This window comes from Meriones unguiculatus, chromosome 8 (genome assembly GCF_030254825.1).
Source record: "Meriones unguiculatus strain TT.TT164.6M chromosome 8, Bangor_MerUng_6.1, whole genome shotgun sequence".
Lineage (NCBI taxonomy): Eukaryota > Metazoa > Chordata > Mammalia > Rodentia > Muridae > Meriones > Meriones unguiculatus.
In genome coordinates, this window is record NC_083356.1 from 15,976,856 (window position 1) to 15,999,665 (window position 22,810).

Genomic DNA, 22,810 nt, shown 5'->3' on the forward strand with positions numbered 1-22,810 from the left:
CCCAATCCCTCCTCTTGGTTGACACTCAAGCCCTGAACATCTCACAGGTACACTGTGCTAAACTGTGCTGAACTTATCCTGCTGAGTGCCTGAGCCCCGGACCTCTTCCCACTAGCACCTGGGTCTCTAGGGCTATCACTGTTTCTGGGCAGGCCCCTATAGGTTTTTCTTTGGTTTATAGTGCCAGCACTCCTAAGTACAGACTCCCAGGTCCACACCAATATGGTGAGGCCACCCAACACTCACCCGACCCCAACCCCTGCTATGCCTCTGATGCTCTTTGCCCACCAACATGGCAGCCACTGCGACTACGCAGCTCAGGGAACTTTAGTTATGACTTGTACAAGCTCAGAAGTGAAGAAAAGAGCAAGAGCAAGCAGCGCTGTTGAGACGCTCCACCCAGAACAGCCCATTCTTGATGAACATAAAACTATTATATAGGAGCTTCCAGGCGTTTACATTATAACTTCCTACAAACCAATCAAGAGTGTGCAACCTCTTTTAGAGGACATTTGGAAACGTGGTTATAAACACTTAAAAAAACCACAAAACAGAGCACAAGTGATCACAGCAGGTCTAGCCTTAATTGCAAGAGATATTTAATCAATAAATATTTGCTGTTCAGAGCTGCATCTGCATTTAGGATTACGAGGTACTGAGCTGAAAATTTATCACGACTCATTAGCACAAAAGTCTTTTAAATACTGAAAGTCAGGCTCAATTTAGAGTAGGTGACTAGAGTTCCCCGTGACTAATCTCCAAAAATAAAACAAAGGGAAAAGAGAAGCAACCTGCCAATAAACTATTCTCACTTCTGATCTTAAGCCAGGGTAAGTAGGTGAAGGAATGAAGACAGCTACCAACAGCCACTGAGCTTTTCCACAGGGCTTTTGGACTGGCAGCTTAGTGCTGGGGCTCAGGGCGCTGGCCCCCACACTCCACCACACAAACAAGCTATTCCCAAAACCTCCTGCCCTGACTCCTTGCCCTCTCCCTTTTCCTGTCCTCTTTCCTCCTCTTCTTCCTTCTCCTCCTCTCCCTCTTCCTCCTCTTCGTTCTGCTCTTCTTCCTCTTCCTCTTCTTCCCCCTTTTCCTTTTGTCCCTCCCCTTCCTCCTCTTCTTGGTCTCCTTCCTCTTCCTTCTTCTGCTCCTCCCCTTGTTCTTATTCAATAGGGGCATTGCCAATACTTCTTTGCCGACACACACTCATGTCCCCTGAGCTGTGTGGTCTTCTGTGCTACAAGCTCCTGGGTCACGAGTGTGCATACAGTGATTCTTTAATGATGGAAGTTGGGGGGAATGAACACAACTGTCACGATCTGTTGCTTCCTCTCACTTTCTGCCAGACTTGCCAAACCAACCTTGAAATTAAGCTAAAACTAGACAATGCCTTCTTGGACACAGCAAAGGCCCGTGTCACTATGCAACCAAGAAAGACAAGAATGAGGCTGTGGCCTGCAAGCCACACTCCCCCAGCCTAGTGCCAGGCCATTGTACTTGAAGGCGGAAAGTGGGTAGGCTGAGCATAGGCATGCAGACTTACTGAGAGAAGTTTCCATGTCATTGGACGAACTGGCTTTGGGATTCCAGACCAGCTCAGCTTCCGTAATTCCTCTGTTGGAAGTTAAAAAACAGAACAGAGAAAAGAAGAGTTACAAAAGGTTTTATAGCATCTTACCATATCCTATCAGTATCCCCAGTAGGGCAGGAGCCCACAAATGAAACCAAAGTAAGCTTAATGATAAATATTTCAGGGAGTGACTGTCCTTGATACATAAATGATACTGAGTCAGCACACTATTAAAGCAAAGCAGAGCACCTCCTGTTTGTGTGTAAGTCTTAGAAAGGACATGTTTGTCAAATGCAGACGGGTATCTCTGGTGCCACCCTGAGAGGTGAGGCCCTCCCTCCCTGAGGAAGTAGCATGCAAGGTAGCAGCTCCCTCTCTCCCCACTGACTCTGTGTCCTCTTGAGCCTATAATGCTAAGCCTCCCTGGGGACAGCTTAGCTGGCTCTCCTCTTTACTACTCTGTCCTACTCACTGCTTCTTAACACCCATCAGAGTAGTCTTCTCAGCACTGGGATGGGAGGTGAGCTTGTCTTTACACATCACTGACAAAAGTGTGCCACAGGGTACACAACTAGCATAAGAGAGCTTCAGGGCAGAAAAACACAAGGCCTGAATGTCTTGACAAACACCACCAAGAGAAAAACAGAGAAGGACTGGCCAGAGAGAGAGGGGCCTACAGCCAAGGCAGTAAGTGCCTCAGAGAGTAAGGAAAGTCACAGCCAGACAGTGGAGAAGAGCAGCAAGCCCTGGTTCTATCTGTCCCTGATCTCCCTGGGTAGCTAGAGAGCTCGTATGGGTATGTAGAAATGTCCACACACTCCAGTTCCAGCAAGACAAAGGCAATTGCTTCCTTTGCTTCAGTTAGAAATCTACTATTAGACTCTCCTAACAGCTCAGAGATTGTGATTAATACAGGGAATAAGAGAAGTGATTACAAAGAAGACTTTGGTAATATAATCAACAAAATGCAAAGTCTTGACATCTAATCTTTTTCCAATTACTAAAGTCTAAGTAAAATAAGTACAGAGTAATTGGCAACAGCACCAGCAATAACCTGCATTCACAGAAACCTCAGAAAACATCAAATCTCCCCCAGCTTCCCAGGACACCGTGGAGAATGGGGACCTAACTTCCAGAAAGCAGTGTTTGCTAACCAGGCTAGCAGGGCCTCTACCTCCTTGCAGCGCCTCTTCTTCCACACAGTGCTGGTTTCTAGCTGTGATTTATGGAAACAGCATAGAGAAAACACACTAATGTTCTCTGACCCCTATCTCTACATTAAAAATACATATATATATATATATACACACACACATTCAAAGTCAAGAATCTTGAATATACAGCATGAGATAAAGTTCTCTTTTTGTCAAGGCTCAGTGTTTAGAAAGAGCTTTGCATACATTGTCTCACTGGCTCCTCAAAGCAGCTTGGATTAATCAGCGCTGTGAGCCATGTCCATGAATGAAAACTGGTCTCAGAGAGGTTAAGTAACTTGGCCTTTAATACCAGGCTCTTTTCACTGTATTAACTCCCATTCTTAAAGACTTTGTAACATAGTCAAATACTACTGACTATATGAATATAGACAAAGATCCCAAAGAATGTCTTAACAGATTCAAACACAGTAGTCTACCTGAAGACAGTACATATCAGAAGACTCACCCCAGAAGTGCAAGGATATGCGTGTTGAATCTGCTGATGGGAAAAAGCCACACTCAGTGATGACAGATGCCCCAAACATAGCTGCCCTCTCTAGCAGAATGTTGCCTACAACTCCTGAGAGCAAAACTAAAATGCTGAAGTGTGACAAGCAGCCTGCCAAGTACACCCCACTCAACTCCAGAGGGGGCCTGTGAGGTGCTGGTACATGGCTGAGCCCCTTCCCTATGGTCAATGTGCAAGGGGACTGGGGTTCCATCTTAGACACGGGGAGAATAGTACAATTGCCCAGGACTCCAAGAAAGTCCTCACTCTTATGGAACACTTGGAAGCCACCATATTTCTTCCTCTGACAGTGCCCCCATTAGACATAAGACTAAGGACCATTACAACCATCAAATGGAGCAGCCTGCAGCCAACTAAAGAGAGGAAGAAGCAAGAAGCAGGAGAAGATGTAGGGCCACACTAAGCAGGTAGGCAGTGCACAAACTGGCCAAAATCAACAGTTTCTCTCTGTGGAACAAAGAAGTGACAACTGTGAAGGGTGTGAGCCTAAGAACTGTGCTGGCCAGCTGCGCAGGGTGGTGCACGCCTTTAATTCCAGCAATTGGGAGGCAGAGGCAGTCAATCTCTGTAAATTCAAGGCCAGCCTGGTCTACAACTTGAATTCTAGGACAACCAGGGCTCCACAGAAAATCTCTGCTTTAAAGAAAAAAAAAAAAAAAAAAAAAAAAAACTATGAAGGCCACATGAGGAAACTAACTCACAGATTTCCCTTGGAAGAGCACAGAAAGAGATAAAGTGCTGGGCATAGGTTTAAAGTATAGTTAGTTCCTCTGGGGTAGGCAGGCAGCCAGAGGTAAAGAAATCACAGCCATAAGCAACACCAAATATGGCCTCTATGCCTAGTACTGGGGAGGGCTCACCTCCCACGCAAAGCAAATGTAACCAAACCAAAGCCATAACAAACCAACCAATCAACAGAAAGGGCCAGAAGGGCTAGGAAGCTAAGTGGGAAATGTTATTTCCAGAGATCAGGCTGGTTCCTTAGAGGACGTGACAACAGAAAACCTGAGTCAAGAAAAGGAGTATTCTAAGCTCAGGTGTAGTGCATACAAGCCTGGCCTAGCGTGGACAACAGGCTGGAAGGCCAAAAGTAGATACAAAGAGACTGAGGAATCTCAGCCTGCAGGGGAGGGCAGCAAGAAAGAAAAGCAAAGACCAGATAGAGAAGTGCTAAATAAAAGCAAGACAAGTCAAACTAGATTGGATAGATAAGTGGGTTTCAGACTGTAAAATTATGTCAACTGTCACCTAAAAGAAAATGTAATTTTAATACAAAGAAAACTAAAATTGCAATGGGCTCTGCTGGATGTATCCTAAAATTTGGCAAGTTCATCTGAAAGAACAAGGCCCTATAAGAGCTATAAAATTCTTAATAAGAATAATGTGGGAAGGGAGAAAGGGGGAAACTACAGTTAAGATGTAATATATGAGAGATGACTATTTTTTTAAGTTTTACAAATAAATAAATAACATGGAGCTAGTGTGTCAATAAAGTGACTGCCAACAAGCCTCAGAGCCTGAATTTCAATCCCAAATACCCATGTACCTATACGGCAGTATGTGCTGGGATCCCAGCATGACAGGCAAGAGTAGTAGTGAGGAGGATCTCTGAGCCTGAGCCTTGCTGGTCAGTTAATCTTTACAAATCCATAAACTCTAGACTCAGTGAAGCACCTTTTCTCAATAAATAAGTGGAAATTTTTGAGGAAAAAACATGACATCAACCTCTGGCCTCTATGCACTTGTGCACACAGACGCACACGGTATACCACACAATAAACAAAATAAAGCTGGGAAGTGGTGGCGCATGCCTATAATTCCAGCACTTGGAAGGTAAAGGAAGGTGGATCACTGTGAGTTTGAGGCCAGCCTGCTCTACAAAGCAAGTTCCAGGACAGCCAAGGCTACATCAAGAAACCCTGAAAAAAACATAAATAAATAGATAAATAGGTAGGTAGATTAGATAGACAGACAGACAGACAGACAAAAATAAAGAATGTAGAGCTGGAAAGATAGTTCAGTGGTTAACACTGACCTTCCAAAGGACCCAAGTTCAATTCCCAGCACCCACATTAAGTAACTCACAACCATTTGGAACTCAAACTCCACAGAATCTGATACCTCTGGCCTCTGTAGACACTAGCACTCACATGCACATATCCACATGTAAACAGACACCTACACATAATTGAAAATAATAAAAATAAGTCTTTGAAAGCACATTCCCCCCCCCAAAAAAAAAAGTAAGGAAGATGGGCATGGTGGCACACACCTTTAACATCAGCACTCAGGAAGCAGAGGCAGGAGGATCTCTATGAGTTCAAGGTCAGCCTGGTCTAGACAGCCAGGGCTACACAGAAAATAAGTAAATAAACAAACAAATGAATGAATGAATGAATAGGAGAGCTTTGCAGTAATGGTTAAAAATCAAAGGCAGAGTTACAGGCATAAAGACAGGAACCTCCTGTGAGAGACAAAGGAAAAGAAACACATGAGGCAGAAATAACGGCTCAAAATCAAACCTGTGCACACATGAGCACTAAAATGTGATAAAGTGACATTGACCCAACATTGCACCTATTTCTAGAAAAGGTTCTGTGCCTTACCACAAAAAAGGGTAGTCTGGCTGCTTCTGTGTGTAAAGGAAAGACTGTGGCACAGAGGGAAGAGTCTTCCGCTACACTTTAATGGAAAATGGCCTTCCAAACCAAAACAAGAACCTCAGAAACAACAAATAAGAAGATTAACAAACTAAATATGCAAGGTAGGAGGTAACTATACAATAAAAGGAACTACATTATTAAAATAGCAAATAGCAGGCTTGACAATTTCCAGTAACATATGAAAAGGTTCATATTCCTCTCACATAAAGAACAGATGCAAAAGTTAAAAGATAACCCGCCCTCAGAAAATGAAAATCCAAAACAAAATGGCAGTGGCTACATAAAAGCAAGGCACAAAATCCTTGATGTGATCAAAGAACTACATGTTAAAATAAGAAATCCTCCAAATCTCTAATAGTTTCCTGTGTGTGTATGTATGTGTGTGTGTATATATATATATGTGTGTGTGTGTGTATATATATATAAACATATATATATATATATACACACATATATATAAACCCATATATATATAAACCCATATGTATATATACACATATATATATAAACCCATATATATATATGGGTAATTTTTACTTGATCAGATTTTTTTAAACCTTTGAACAGCCACTTTAGCTAGGGAAACACATAGTGTTATTTCCAAGACCAAGTAAGGGCTGGGCCCAAGAACTTCATGGCAGAGAGCGCTGTGAGCAACCAACATGTTCACTGGTGAAGATGTGACTCCACACCTAGGAACAGAAATGGCCACAGGAAAGACCGGATGGATCCCTGTTTGTGAGGACACAGAATGAGCCTAACTAAGCAGATGTGACGGAGGTGCAGAGAACAGAGCACAGCACAACTGGTTTGCGAGGGCTGGGACACCAGTAGGCCAGTAGAAGAATTCCATTATACACTCGCCACACAAAGCAGCATATTTTATGTTCTCATGTAAATACTTCATGGTCTTTGACCACATTGCCCCACACTGCCCTCTTTTGACCTCTCCCCCTCTCTGCTGGTCTCTGCTGCTCTTCTTTCAAAATTGCCTTTCTACATTCACACTGACCACTGTGGATCCATCCTAAGTTTCTTTCACCATCCTTCTGTCGATGGGCAAAAACACTGCAAACAGGGCTGCAGTGCACATGGACCTGCAGGTATGTATGCTAAGCTGACTTAAATGCCTTTGCGTATACATGCAGGTATGGCTGGGCAACACGCAAGTTCTAGTTTTAGTTTTTAGAGGAACTTCTGCACTGACCCACAGAGGCTGCATTAATCTACATTCACAGCAACAGTATGTGAGGCAAAACTGCAGCTGTCCAGGCCCAGCCAAGTCCTGTCAGATCTACAACACCTGACAGTGTCTGCCACCACTCCTCTCTTCTGTGGAGACTACCTGGCTAAATGCCTGCAGGGCAGTGTCCTGAGTACCATCCTCCTCTCCGGGAAGCAGAGTTTGCCCAAAGAATGTTCTACAAGGTGCTGTGCTATACGGCACAAGGCCCAATGATGCACCAAACTTCAGGATCTGCATGTCCTGGTCAGCCATTCTAGGAGTGTTAATTTACTTGATTTACTCAGTTCTATGACAATTGATCACCCTCATCACTATGCCAACTCTCACAATGGGGCCATTTCAGGAACCTCCTGTGAAGCTCTGACATCTACCCATCTCTTACTGGGTGCTTCACTGTTCTATTGTTGATTTGGAAGTCTGTTTCTACTAATCCCTGGCTTTCCATCTTGACTGTAGGTCATATGCTGTCTTACAGCATACTGGTTGCCTTGTTCAATGCCTAATGTGCTGCTATCAGTCAATGCTTCTGTAACAACAGCACCAGGTCTGTGCCAGTGGACATGATCTCATCCTCCAGAGGTCTGGAGACACATGCTCCCATGCCAGGCTCTGTACCTGCTTTCTCCAGCTCTCACTTCTTGTGGCTCTGGACTCTGCTTGGGCCAGGGGTGACTTTGTCCAGCTAGGGAATCTCATCCCACTCCTGCAATAAGCCATGCTGGACCAGGGAATTGGGGTACCCTCTTCAGGTACCTGGGGCTATTCTCTTCATATTCGTTTCCTCTTCTCCAGCACTGGGCTCTTGCAGTCTGCCTCAGCCTCCCAAACTCCCACTCTCAATTCCTCAATGCAGCAAGAAGCCAGCAGATTAGTTTGGGCTTCCCTACCTACAGAGGAGCCTAGATACTACTTCAATTGCACCCACAGCAGCTGGAGAGTCACCTGTCCACTGCCTTTCTCTCAGGCAACAGCTGGTACACCTTGATGCCCATCAGGCATGGTATCCATACAGTGCCCAAGTATTCTGTCTGTAACACAGAATCTGGTCATTCTGCACTTACTACCCCAGGGTTGAGCAAAAGTCAGTTTGTTGAGATTTTCAGATGAGATCAGCGATTTCAGGGTGTTTCGGCCATAGATTGTTCCAAGGCAAAACCAGAAGCTGGTGGGGAACAGCGGATACACCATGTCTGAGGAAAGGCAGCTGTGGCCTGGGAAAGGCTTTCCAGGAGAGGCTGGCCATAAGTTGGCCCAGAAGAATTATGCAAACATACAGAAAGGGGGTAGGGAGCAAGAGACAAGCCTTGAAACCCACAGGCCAGTGCACTACCGTGCTGAAATATCTCATGTCACAGAAAATGACATGGCATGGCTCCTTTGGTTTCCAGCACAGTTTTAATCTGTGGGGCTCAGACTGATCGTAATTATAATAAATGCAATGATATAAGCAGCAGAATCTAGCTGCCCAGAATCCTGCTCTATCAGTTCATCCTGAAGTGGTACTAGACTCACTGCTTGGGTAGCTGTGTACCTAACAAAGTCACCCACAGAACCAAGAATGAAGAAAGACATTTACCTCTGTCACACTTCATACCTGTCCTAGGGTTACTATTGCTGTGATGAAACACCATAGCGAAAAGCAAGCTGCAGGGAAAGGGTTTATTTAGCTTACACTTCCATATCACTATTCATCATCAAAGGAAGTCAGGACAAGAACTCAAACAGGGCAGGAACTTAGAGGCAGGAGAGGATGCAGAGGTCATGATGGGGTGCTGTTTACTGGCTTGCTCTGCCTGCTTTCTTAAAGAACCCAGGAACACCAGCACAGGAGTGATGCCACCCATAACAGACTGGCCGCCTCCCACATCAATCATTAATTTTTTTTTAATGCCCTAAAAGGTTGCCTGCAGCATGATCTTATGGAGGCATTTTCTCAATTGAGGGTCCTGTATCTCAAATTCCCCTAGCCTGTGTCAAGCTGACACAAAACTAGCTAGCACATTAACACACTGTATTAGTTACTGCAACAGTCCATGGAAAAAGCAGTTTAAGGGGGGAAGGCTTTATTCTGGCTCAGTTTGAGGGCACAGTCCATCATGGCAGGAAACTCAGGATGGCAGGAGAAAGCCATGACTATTTACATTGAGTCAGGATGCAGAGAGAGATGAATGCTGCTGCTCTGTTCACTTTCCCCCTCTTATTCAGTCTAGGACTCCAGCCTATGGATTGATGCCACCCACTTAGAGTTGGTCTTCTCACTTCAATTATCTAGGTCTAGACACCCCTTCTCGAGAATGTACAGAGGTTTGTTTCACAGGTGATTTTAGATGTTGACAATATTATTCATCAAATACACTATTTTGACATGCTCTCTTTCCTCTACTTGGAAATGTCTAGTTCATCTTTGAACTGCCACTTTCAGCAGATGTCTCCAAAGCCATTCCCTGTCACTTAGATCAGCCCAGCTTGGGCTGTTTCCTCTGTGGTCCTTCAGACTCTGCAGTCCTGGATGGCAGAGCTTCTTCAAGAGTGGGCCCATATATGAGGAGGACACCTACCCCATGCCCTGTGCTAGCAGCCCACAAGAGGCTTCTCTTCTGCAGGAGGACAGACACCCAGCAGGGACACTGCTTTCTGCCACAAACCGTGGTGACTCAGGTGTAAAACTCTAGAAGCATGCCAGCCTATTCTACTTGCTGGTGCCTACCAGGCAGGCGCTCCAGGAAGTTCTCTGCCATTTGCTATTGTTCTAATTGATGTTTCTCTACTTTGAACAGCACCATGAACTTTGTTTTTAATAAACACACCTTAACAGTAGGGAACAAATTCTACTGAATCAGAGCTGCTTTGGGGCTACATGGGAAAACAGGCCCTGCGTCACTTCTGCTGGGTGCCCTGCCTTTCCTCAGCCTGCCATGTTTCTCTTCCATCTCTTCCAAGACCTAGAAACATGGCCCTCTACTGTCAATCCTAAGAGCCTCCTCTCTGTCCGCTCTTCTTCTGTATCAGTGGAGGTGGCATCTAGAAGATGTCCAGATAAGAGCACCACAGGAGTGCCTGGTTATGACTGCTGAAACATCAACTTGTAACACTGGACCCAGCATGGTGTTACCCAAGCTACATACAGGTCTCAGCTGTCAGACCAGGAAGCAGGTACCAGAGAACCTATAACCTGCTGGCCCAAAGCCAGCTTCCCTGCTGCCCCAACCTGTAGGACCTGTTCACAACAGCCAACCTGAACACAGAGTACTACTAAATGTTAGAAGGCTTGGATAAGAGCTGGTCAGGACCTCCGAGATGGAGTGAGGTCCCAGCATGCACAAAGCTTGGGGTATGATCCACCCTGGTACTGAAAAGATAAAGCAAACACCATGATGTCAATAATAAGCAGATATGCCAGCCAATTGAAAATGAAAATAATATGAAGAGGCATTTATCCATGGAAATATACAGAAAGCCAATAAGCACATGAAAAGACACTCAAAAATCACACTGACAGGAGGAGCCACTTCACACGCAATAGCTAAAATTTTAAAATTCAGAAAAACCACAACCCTCACACACTGCTGGTGAGTGCGAAAAATGGCACAATAGAAAACAGTCTGCCAGTCCTCAACACATTAGACACCCCTCAAATCTATCTAAGAGCACTGCAAACAAGTCTTTCAGAAATGTGCATTTGAACACTCTCAGCAGAGCTGCTTACTGGACACAAAGCAGAAACATCCAAGTGTCCATTGGTGTATGAACAGGTACACAGACTGCAGCCTGCACACCACACGGGTCAGCTTTCCACTGTGGCAACCCCTAAGACAACCAGCTCCTAAAAGAAAAGGGTCACAGCTAATGGTTTCAGGCCATGGTTTGTTGGGCCTGCTGCTTTGCACACTGGGACAAGGCAGCAGGTCATGACAGGGCTGTTCACTTCGTAGCTGTGCTTAGAGAGAGAGAAAGGAAAGGCCTGGGGTCCTCACATTCTCTTGGAGGCCCGTTCATAAAAAGGCTCACAATAGGCAAATTCAGACAAGAGTTAGAACAGTGGCTGCCTAGCTGAGGGAAGAAGAGGCAGGACAATGAGGAATGATACTCAGGAACACACAGTCCCTTGGGGAAGTGGTGAAAATGTCCCAAGACTGACTACAGTTATTGTGTAACTCTGCAAATGCACTAAAGACCATTGACCTGCATGCTTTAGGTAGAGGATTCTATGGCATGTGAGCTACCCCTCAAATCACAGCACCTTCTCAGGAGGGTAGATCTGGAAGACAGAAGCTCTGCAATAGGTACAAGGCCAGGCTCTGACAAGCAGCTTTTGTTCCAGACAGAGGAGGACTGGTCCTACAAAGGGAAAGGAGCCATCTGGATCTGGATGAGGCTAGCCACAAGATGGACAAACAATACTGAGTTCCAAGAGGAGCTCAGGGATCACTCCACCCTTCACCAAGTGAGGGGCAGGTGGAGGTGACCCTGAGTGGATCTCTGTGGAGAGGTTCCTCTAACCGGCATGCCAGTTCATCTAAAATGTTTCCACCCCTGGACCAATGGCTTTGTTGCTGGGACTCTGGCATCATCCCCAGTACAAACAAGCACTTAGTGCCTGTCCCAGCACTGTTTACACATTCAGAAAAGAGGTGGGTCTTTCTCAGTTCTTCCCCTCCCCCTCTCCTCCCTCACTCCCCTCTCCTATGTACCCTACACACTTGTAAATATAATGCAAAACCAGAGCTCTTTCCATTTGCTACTGTGACCTCCAGGCCTGACATTTGGCCTGACCTAGAGACCTATAAAGGGGAAACTTTTATTTTGGAGGGGTGTTCTTTATCTTAAAGATCCTAAATGAAAGTTGCTTCTCAAGGGATATCTGACAACAAGATAGTTAAGGAGAAACTCTGGCCTTCCAAAGACCACAGTAAGGAAAAGCAAAGTGAAAGTAATGGGAGCCTTGTGAACCAGCTCCCTCTTCCCAGCCAGCAAGAGCCCTAATCACCTGTTAGCCACTTCACAAGGTCTAATTACACTGGCTTTCCCTTCAATACATTGATCTCACAGCCAATGCTGCGTGGCATTTAATTAAAGGAAAGGCTACTGCTATTTCATGCTAAAAATCTAAATCCTTGCAAACAAATTAGAAGCTTGAGACTCCCATTTGTGTTTTCCAGTATGAGCCATTGAAGACAGATCCTGAGCCTCTTAAGAATCTGAGCATACAATATACAAAACACAAATATTACTATATTTGTATGTGTCTAGGGATAGAGGGAGGGGTGAGGTGGGGAGACCGGAGAGCACTGCACTTAGCCTTGCCCGCTGAGGTGGACCACCTGCTCACAACAGCTCCTCTCGGCTGGTTACTGCTTTGTACTGATGTCACCACACACAATGCTAAAAGGCAGGAATGCAGGCTCCTAAGCATAGCTTCCATCCTATTTGTGCATAGGGTTAGGGCCCCGGCCCATGCACACCTGTTCACTCCAGCTCTCCTGCAGCTGTGCCATCCTAACACCACCATCTACAGAATCTCCTCAGACCAAAGCTCTAGACAGCTCTAGACAACTCAAGTGGGGGCCTCCCTCTAACTGTTGTCCTTCTGCAGCTCAGGAGGCTGGGAAGCACATCCCTGGATGCCAAATGTGACTGAAGGGTCCATCCACTGGAAGGAAATGATGAAGTGGAAAGCCAGAGACAACCTTGTCTTTGATAAGCCCAATTAACTTCAGATAAGTACTCAATGTCATTACAAAGGCAAGGCAACGCACTCCTCCAGTCCCTACAATCAATGTCACCTGTGATGCTCTGAGAGCTAGCTCTGGTGGCAAGGAGACAGCTTGGGCTGCCCGGACCTGGCCAGAGCCACCACCCACTAAGCCCAAAACTCACTGGACAGACTCAGGCTCCAGGCGGCAGCAGTGTATTTTTGTCTAAAACACTGTCCCAGGTTCCTACCCAGAAGCCCACCACTGACCCCAGAAAGTGACACTGTGGGCCCCACAACACTCCGTGTGGAAGCAGGGTCCTTGAGCCTCCTGTGCCCCACTGAACAAGCATTGGCTGACCTGCTTCCAGGCTAATGAATACCCTGGTCACAAGCTTCATGAGGGTGTGGGCTGATGAGACAGGTAAGAAATAGTGGCTTTTCTGAGTTAAGGAGAGAGACACTATGACCACAGCAACTCTTACTTTAAAAAAAAAAAATAATAATTGGGGCTGTCTTACAGGTTCAGAAGTTTATTCCACTATGGTCATGGCAGGAAGCATGGACTCATGCAGGCAGACATAGTACTACAGAAGATGCCAAGAGTTCTACATCCAGAACATCAGAAAGAGAAAGTGACAGAGCCTGATTTGAGTACTGGAAACCTCAAAGCCCACCCCCGTGACACACTTCCTCCCACAAGGCCACACCTAACAGTACCACTCCCTATGACTCTATGGAGGCCATTTTCATTCAAACCACCACAGTGTGCCAAGGAACCCATACTCCAGGAAGGTTACCATTCACACCTGGGATAGGTAACCATGTGACACACCATTCAAAGCTAACAAGGGACACTCGGTGAATAAACATTCCAAGACAAAAGGTAAGCAGAAATAAAGTACTTGGGTCTGTGTACAGGCATTAGGAGGTGCTCTAGTTGGCACAAAGATACGAAAGCTTCCTGATGACCACGGAAAATGGGAAGAAAAAAAACAAATGCTAACCCCTGCCCTGTGTCCTTCTTGTCACTGTATTCTCAGGGCCTTCTATTATCTTAACACAACTTTAATAACTACTGTTCACAATATCTGAAGAGAGCAACAGTGACAGTTTGAACCAGCAGGTTCCTGTTACACAGAACAAAATTATGAAGAGAGCTCCAGTCCAGAGGGCATTAAATAGCAGGAAGCAGGGCGCTGTTCTGGAAGCAACAAGTGACTGTGAAAGTTGCAGTCCTGTTTCAGTGTGATTTCCCTCCTTCCAGGACAGGGAAGGAAGAACTGAGGAGACTAACTGGAAGCCACCAGAAGTCAGCTGAGATGAACTCTGAACAAGGGTGGGCCCATGTGAGCAGAGAACACACAGGCCACCACTGTGAAAGAACGGGACAGGTTGGCTGCCAAGGTAATAAGCATGAGGAGAGTTGGCAAAGGCCAACAGGTTTTTCCCTAAAAGACCAATGACACCTACAATCTAAACAGCAGGTCAAGAGGGCAGCTTCATGCTGAGTGTGGTGGCACTTGCCTTTAATCCTAGAATTTGGGAGGCTGACACTGATGGATTTTTAACCTAGGCTACTACATAGAAAGAATCTATCTCAGGGAAAAAAAAAAAAAAAAAAGGAAAAGAAAAGAAAATGAAGGCAGCTAACCTAAATAAAAAGAGTAGGAAGGAGGATGGAGAGAAGGAAGGCCTGTGGCCACTTACTAATCCAACTGGATAAGCAATGCCCCCAACAGGCTTACATGCTGATAGTGTGGTGACCAGCTGGTGGGCTCTGGGAAGTGTTTGGACACTGTCCTCATCAGCTGATCACTCAAGTGAAACAGGCATCATACGGTGGCATTTCTGAGTGGAGGAAGCAAGTCACTGGGGGGAAGGCGCATACTGAAGAATGAAAACACATGCCTTGCTCCACCTGGCTCCCCACTCTGCTTCCCAGCAGCTGTAGTTTCAGCAGCCTTTGCCACAGGCTTCAACTGCCCTGCTGCTCTCAGAATCAATGCAATAGAGCCTGCCAACCATGAACACTAGTAAGTATTTCCCTGAAGTTGTTTTCTAGAGTATCTTTCCCTGTTGTGGGAAGTCTAACATGCCGACCTCTGCAATGGCATCACTTCTCAGTGATGACATGCCACCCTGAAGGGCAGTTCCCATCCCAACTTTACAGATGAGGAGAGGACTCTACGCTAACTCTCAACCTGGGTCCACCATCTACACTGCACTGACCTCAGATGGATGGAGTCAGAAGAGAGGCAGAGGTCTTCTCCAGAAGGTACTGAAGGGCAAAGCTCAAGAATGGAGAAATGTTCACATAGAATCAAGAGAGGTTTTTAAGGAAAAGTCGCAAAACTCACTTTAGCAAATGTCATGACAAGGTAGGAGAGAATGGAAAATCTGGAAGCACACCTGATCCTGACTTTGCCCTTGGCTTGTGGGGAAGGGGGAAGGCACTTCAACATCCCTGAAGTCCCACACGGTGAGACAGGCACCCTTCAGGAAGCAGCCCATCCAAGCGAAGCTCTGCAACACTGAATATGCAAAATGAGGGGCACAGGGAAGTCCCTGGCGGCTCGCTGGCACTGTCTCTTTCAAATACCCATTTCTGTAACTTGACATCTGGGCAGAAAAAGCATGCACACCAGAGGGCCTGAAACCAGTGGCTGCTCTGTGCTGAGCAGTGGCCTCCTCTGGCCTGGCTCCCCTCCCTCCTTAGCCAATAGCAACAAATTCTGAAACACCTGGATCTACATTTCTGATTCCTCCCCAGCGGGTCTTACCTCGCTGAGGTGAGCTGTGAACTTCTGATCACATCCAGGGCCATGGGAGAAAAGGTCGGCAAACTCTCATTTTGCCTCATAGGCAAAGCAACCAGGTTAGGATGGCCCTCCAAAGCTGAGCTGGCTCAGTACTCAGCCCAAGCTAGGCAGCCTTCACACTGAATGTGGTCTCTGCAAATAGCTGGGGCAACCAGAAGGGACTCTGGGACTAGTACAGGGATGCAGGAAAGGCCTAAGAAATACGCAGCCCAGGTCGGAACCAATGATGTAACAGCAGGTGGCAACACACTGAACCTATCACCAGTCTTCCTCCCTGGGATTACTATCTAATATCCCTCCCACAAAACAGATAGAAACTTCCCTGAGAGATGGTCTTTGCCCAATCCCTCACACATGGCCCACAATAAGTGCCAAGAGGCACATGCTTTAAATTTAAATCCTTTACTCCCAAATAATTCACATAACGAAAATTTAAAGTGTACAGTTCAGCCACCATGTACATGCAGATCTTAAGCAGAGAATCGCAGCTGCTGTGAGTCCAAGCACACGAAGATCTTGGGGTAGCATAGGTGAGCAAGCTGGAGCACATGTCCAATCCGTGTCTGTACTTTCCACTACTGCTTATTGCCCAGCCTCTCTCAACAAGCCTTCCAGGCTGGAAGAAAGACAAGGTGGACAAGTAACCTGGCATAGCCGTTCCTAATAAAGATGTCAGTGGCTATGCCTTAGTCAAAACAGGCTGGTGAAGGCCAAGAGTATATGGGAGCTGCCCCGGAAGGTAAAGGGATCTCAGGCCACAGACCCTGACATGAAAGAGGCAAGCCCACTGCCTCTAACTGCTCAGTCTAGAATTAAAGAGAAATGCTGAATCACAGGAACATGCCCAGAGAAGTGTGTTGGCAGATGTGAGGGGCAGGTTACCAACAATGTTGAGTAGTATAGAAACTGAGGGCACCATCTGCCAACTAAAGACCTGTCCCACTGCCCATGGAAACATGCACTGGCTTAAGCAGGCCCAGGCCACAGGGCACAGTCCATAATAGAAAAGCGAGCTTCCCACTTCAAATCCCCCGACACACCTGAGAGGTCAGGATAAGCAGTGTGAGCAAGTGCTGAGAGGGCAACTCCAAGACCTGCGGATATTTTCCTTAAAAGGCTCAGAATGAGATGCAAGAAGGGTCCACACACGGCCCCTCCCAACAACTCAGTATTAGCAGGACTTAGAAAGCCACACAGCAAAGGCCCAGAAGTTCAGAAACAAAAGGACCAGACACCGTTACAAGGGACTAACACACAGCAGGAGAAATGCCATAAGAACACAAATTGCTCAGCCCTGTAACCCAAAGTGTATGTGAGACTACTTACAGCAACATGTCATAATGCAGTCAAAACTGTAAGCATATTTATGACTATTTGCAACAGAAATAGTACACAATAAAAAAGTAATATAGAGAAACAGCATAAACATCATCTTACAGCTCTAGCTATGACAACCAAAAGCCCTTGTCATGGAGAAAGAAGTGATAAATATCTAGCAAAGAGCCCAACCTGTCTGCAGCACTGGCAGAGAGCCTGCAAAGCAATAGTTAGCAACCCTGGCCCTGGGGAACCCCTCAGCTCCAAGCACCCCAAGGCCTGCTCTGAAGTAGCTGTCTCAATGAGGTATCTCTTAAAATTCACAGGCAACCTGCTGTTAAAACCACTGCAGTTAGTCACAGGCAAGTTTATAAGCCAGGGTAGCTAGAGTCAACCCCAGCTAACTCCACAAGCAGGCCCTCTCCAGAACAGTGTCCCTCGTGGTTCTCAGGGCCCCTGATGGAAAGCTGCTAGCCTGAGCAGCTACCCCTGCAGGGGCTGAGACAGACCCTCATCTCCATGAGGGTACTTCATGAGCCCCTGTGAAGTCCCTCCTCCACACTGTCTGGGGGAGTGAAAATGTCAGAGGCCCTGAATGCAGAGGAAATGTATCAAGCCACTCATAATGAACAGAGCCCTCAATGACAAAGTCATCCTTCAAATAACAAATAAGCTTTCACCCTACTCTGGGACAAGACTGCCACCCAGGTAGAAGGCCTGTCACTGAGGGGTGCCCAGGCAGGTCCCCATTTGGTACTTTCTGTACAGATACCTATACGTTTGCGCTTACATGCACACATGCACATGTGTTCTTTCTCCCTCCCTCCCTTTCTCCCTCTCCCCTCTCTCCCCAAGGTGCTCAGAACTGACCCTTAACATGCTTTTTAGATGTTTGTTTACAAATGTCAACTTGGAATGTCAAAAACGGAATGTTTTCACATCAAATGCTATTTTCTCTCCTGAGAATGGGGTGGGGGGGAGGAGCATGCTTGTTTCCAGTGAACCACAATGCCTGACAGGTCTCAAAACAAGGTGAATGTGTGCACTTGTAATGAGAAACTCCAGAGCCCTAGACATCACCAGAAAACCTGACAAGGATAAACTGAGACCAAGAGAAGTGTGCCCATGGTAGCAAATGGGAGAGAGAAGGCATGAAGAAAAATACAATAGCCATAGGAGGGGGAACAAGACCAAGATGGACCCAGGACCCATGATGAGTCACATACATGGGAACCTGGAGCAGGACGACTATGGGACCAAGCAATTATGGAACAAGACACCCCATCACAAGTCACCCTGCCTTCTGGGTTCCCAACCAACATTTCTTCTTCAAACTTAAAGCCTCAGAACACACCACAAGTCCCTAGGCCATCAGGCCACTCATGTCACTGAGTGAGATTCCTTCTGAATGTTTTTTTTTTTCAGCCCCAGTTTCAATTAGCCAAAGACCGCATGAGTTCCTGACTGTGAGGAAAGAAGGCAGCCTCGAAGGCCAGGCCTAGCCTACTCCATCCACTGTCTCCATTAAGGGAGGCCTGTCTGAGGGGCTCCTGGCAGCACAGTGTTCTGAAAATAGCAGGAGGTGTAGAGTTTTTTTTTAATGCATACTGAAGTACAGGAAGGTGAAATGACATGATGTCTGGGATTTGCTTTGAAATACTCGAGCAAAGAAAAAGGAAAAGAAAAAAAGGGACAGATGAGTTGACCATGGCAGCAACCTGACAGTCACTGAATGTCGGGGACAGGCGTCCTGGCTTCATTACATGTTCTCTTGACCTTTGTGTGTGTTTGAAATTTTCCATAACTCAGATTTATTTTTTAAGGCATAAGAGAAGGTAAAGGCAGCACAGACCTTCTGACAATGACTGATGACACTCTTGTTCTAGAAAACTCTTGCTTCCCAAGAAGCAAAGCCCCTCCCTTCTGATGAGGAGCTGCCTCCCCTCTCATACCAGGCACCCCAAAATCGTCGACATTTCTTAGTGTGGCCATTCAAAACTCTAATGCTCTGGCAAGGAAGCTGTCACCAGCCCAGCGATCAGCTCACATGGGAACGGACGGCTGCTGCTAATGAGGATTCACACTCAGTGTATCTTTCCCACTGAACATCACAGCAGTGATTGACGTTCCCCTCAGCATCTAACAGAACAGTTACCTGTGGCATATGTGTGCTGCTGGGAAACATAACAGGAAAGGAAAGAGCAAGGAGCTCAGCAGCAGACCGTCAGTGGCAAACTCTGCGGATTCTGCCTGGCAACAGCATTGATGGCGACATACTCACTTCTTGTCCCAGATGGATGGATGGATGTCTACGAAACCTCTCATCCTTTACACACAGAATGTTTCCTCCAGAGCCAACACCCCAGCCTTCCCACCGGCCCAATATTGCCAGCTCCCAGCAGAGCTGCTGCAAGAAGAAACTGCAGCAAGACACTAGGTCATCGTGGAGACGCATTGTGCCACTTCCTTCCTGCAAACTGGAGCCCCAACGTGATGGCGGCGACCCACTCTGCAGTCCCCAGCCTGCAACGTCTACATGATCATCATTCTATCACTTTCAAATAAGAGCCTAATATTTTGAGCATAATGATTTTAAGGAGCTCAACAATTTCTTTGCATGCATTATTCATTTGTGACACAAAACTGTTATTTCACTGAGATTACTGTAAATCGCTACATGAAGAGCTGGCTTGCATGAACAATTAAATGATAGATATGATAAACTAGATTTATAAGCTTTATGTTCCTATAACATAAATTCCCTGAATGATTTAACTCAGCAGAGCTAGAAAATTCCTTCCAGATGCCAGGTCCGTGGATCTGCAGCTCCCCCACCAGCATGTCCCAAAAACTTCCTCAAGGCTGAAAGGAAAACATTTAATAAAAGGTTTAATGTCACTATGGTAACCAGAGCAACTTGTTTCAAAAATGAATAATAGCCCTGTTAGGTGCTTCATTAAAATTTTCCCAACCAAATACTGCCCTTAATCTTCTCAATGGAACAAAAGGCTTATTCAGAATACATGTACACGACTGAGACTCAGTCAGACACAAGCCTGCGCCTGAGCGCAGACATCCGTCAGTCAGCAACACAAAGATGGGATCTAATCAGCCGAGATGAGAGAAAGTTGGGTATTTATCCGAAAACAATTGATTAAAAACCTCACTATCCCACTGTTTGGGCCTTTTCTTCACTAATCAGCAAATTAAAGATGGTCCTCCTCTCAGTGGTGTCTCTCTCCTGATATAGGTAACTACAGCCTGAGGCCAGTGCAGGAACCAAACTCCAACCCTAGACACTACTCCCCAACAGCAGGACCCCTGGGCTGCCAGCCAGACACAGCTATCTTCTCCAGAGTTCTAGAGCAGAAACAACAAGAACTTAAGATGCAGCCACAACAAGAGCCCCTGGATAACAGCTGGGCAAGGCTTGCTGTGACTGTGTCTGATCCAACATGCTCCTATCATTTTCCATTCAACAATCAGATTAGGGCCACAAGCTTACAATACTTTTCAGCCCACAGTTCAGCATACAGTTCTGCCCAGCCACTGTTGTAGTTCTCAAAAGAGCTGCAGAGACTTCCTTACTCATGCATGAGTCCAGCTATAGATTCCATAGGGGTCCACATGGAAGAGCCAACTCAGGCCAACCCTGTTTAGGAACTACCTGGCCATCCTTAGCCTATGCACCCCAGCTGAGCTGTTATCCTGGACTGTCTACCCCACCCACCCATCAGCTCTCCTAATTCTCATATCCAACCACCTTTAAAATCTGCCCATCCTACCTCCACCTCAAGCCTGTGAGACATGGTACATGTGTTACATGGTACAGAGGAGGTGTTTATGAAGCCCTGCAGGTGTATACACAAAGCGAAAGGGGCCAGCAGTCACCTCACTACAGCTGTGCATACAAACTTCTCCAAATCAGGGAGCTAAGGGAAGGCATCAGCAAGTGGACGACTGCTCATGGTCTGCAGGCAATAAAGTGTACCCAGTAAGCAGAGCTGTGGGAGGTCCTGTGACAGAGAAATACACAGAGAGGAGAATTCTCAGTGGACCTTCCTCAGAGGACCCAGAATAACAGTCCAGTCCCCACACCCACTACACCCTGCCCTCAAAGCTGCACCACAGTGAGGCCAGCCCACCCAGCCCAAGACTGTCCTCATTTGCAAGTGACAGGCCAAAGAGAGATTGTGGAAGCATGTCTTGCTGAATGCTATATGCATCTGGCCTGAGGTTTCTTGACACCCTCCCAAATGCTTTCTAGCCCCACACAGTACGGAGCTGGCATCTGTTACGTGGTGAATTGAAAGCAGCTGCCCTTACAGATCACGTGAGCATAGAGACTGTTGTTCACTGCTGCCTGTCGGTGTCCGTCCGCAGGTGAATGAGTTTCATAGACGAAACTCACTTTCATTAACAGGAAAGAAACTTGACCTTTGTCATCCCAGAGAGGCAGGAGGTAACACAGCCCTGTTTGCTTGATACCCTCAAAACAGATAATGGATCCAACAGCCTTCCTCTGACAGCATCCCAAAAGTCCCTAGGAGCTAAGCACAGAACAAGGGACTCCTACAGCGGCTTGTTTCACCAAAGGCATCCTGGGGCCACATTGTGCTCCAGTGTGCAGACAACAAAGGCAGCCTTGGGTGGCTTAGTAAGCACAGAGGGTGAGCGGGCGAGCATATAAAGCAGCTTCACAGTGATGCTGTAAAATGCAGGGCTGTGGACACAGCTCAAAGCAGAACGTTTGCCTAATATGTGTAAGGCCCATGTCTTGCAGCCCAACACTTCGGAAAAAGGAGAAGAAAGCCAACAGTGTCCCCATCACTCAACACCCAGAAAGCACCACGAGGCAGCCATAGTGTGCCTACTCACTCTGTACACCAGGCTAGCCTCTACCTGACAGAGTGATGCCTCTACTTTCCATGAGTTAGGAGTAAAGGTGTGTACCACCATGCCCAGCTCCATTCTCACCATTAAAATTTTACACAGTGACACCCAAAACCACAAAAAAACAGCTACAGCACTGCATATACTGAGCGCAGAGCTTTCTGGAGTCAGGGGCTGCTAGTAACCCAAGCAGTCCGGGACATCACCAGCATACGCTGACTGTTCGCAGCATGGCTAACCAAGGGCATTGCCACTATCTAACACACTGCCTGTTCCCAATTCAACCAGCCAGTGGGTAGCACAACTATCTGATATGCCAGCTCCTCAAAACACAACTAAGCAAGGCTGTGGCCTCTGTCTAACACACAGTGGTGGAAACCCTGGCCAGGGCAGAGCGTGTACTAGGAGCCATATCCCCAACTACAAAACTCCCAACCAAACAGAGGGCCTCTAATCTGAAAGAAAGAAGTAAAATCTAACGGTGCATGCCTGTCCCCATCTGCCCATCTCTAGCTAGCTATCAGTCATTTGAGGGATGCATTTCAAAGTGACTTGTATATGTTAATTTATCCCTAACTATGCAATGTACATGCTGTTGGCTAGATATGGATTTTCAGAAGGATGTAAACATTACAACATGAAATACCCAAATATCCAGCACAGCACTCATTTGTTGAGTTTACACACAAACTTACTGAGCCTCGAAGGCCAGCACCCTTTCAGGAAGTGCTGGAGCGTTCGTGCACGGCGTATAGACTGCAAACAGAATCCAGTGAGTATCCTTGTAGATGGCTGTGGAAAGGAGGGATGAGTGCCCTGACAGGTGTGGTTGTGGGGAAGGCATAACCTTACTGATGATGAAGTTTCTCATCATCAGGTATG

The 22,810-nt window shown here is 46.5% G+C and overlaps 1 protein-coding gene across 5 annotated transcripts in view; it reads right to left on the reverse strand.

Moving 5' to 3' along the window:
• Tbc1d22a (TBC1 domain family member 22A) overlaps positions 1 to 22,810 on the reverse strand; it is a 275,967-nt gene that overhangs the window by 191,575 nt on the left and 61,582 nt on the right. For all 5 annotated transcript variants that reach the window (XM_060388866.1, XM_060388865.1, XM_060388863.1 and 2 more), the window contains one exon: positions 1,544 to 1,614. In XM_060388866.1, coding sequence (XP_060244849.1) covers positions 1,544 to 1,564 — 21 coding nt within the window. In that variant the 5' untranslated portion in view covers positions 1,565 to 1,614. The remainder of the gene's footprint in view (positions 1 to 1,543; positions 1,615 to 22,810) is intronic.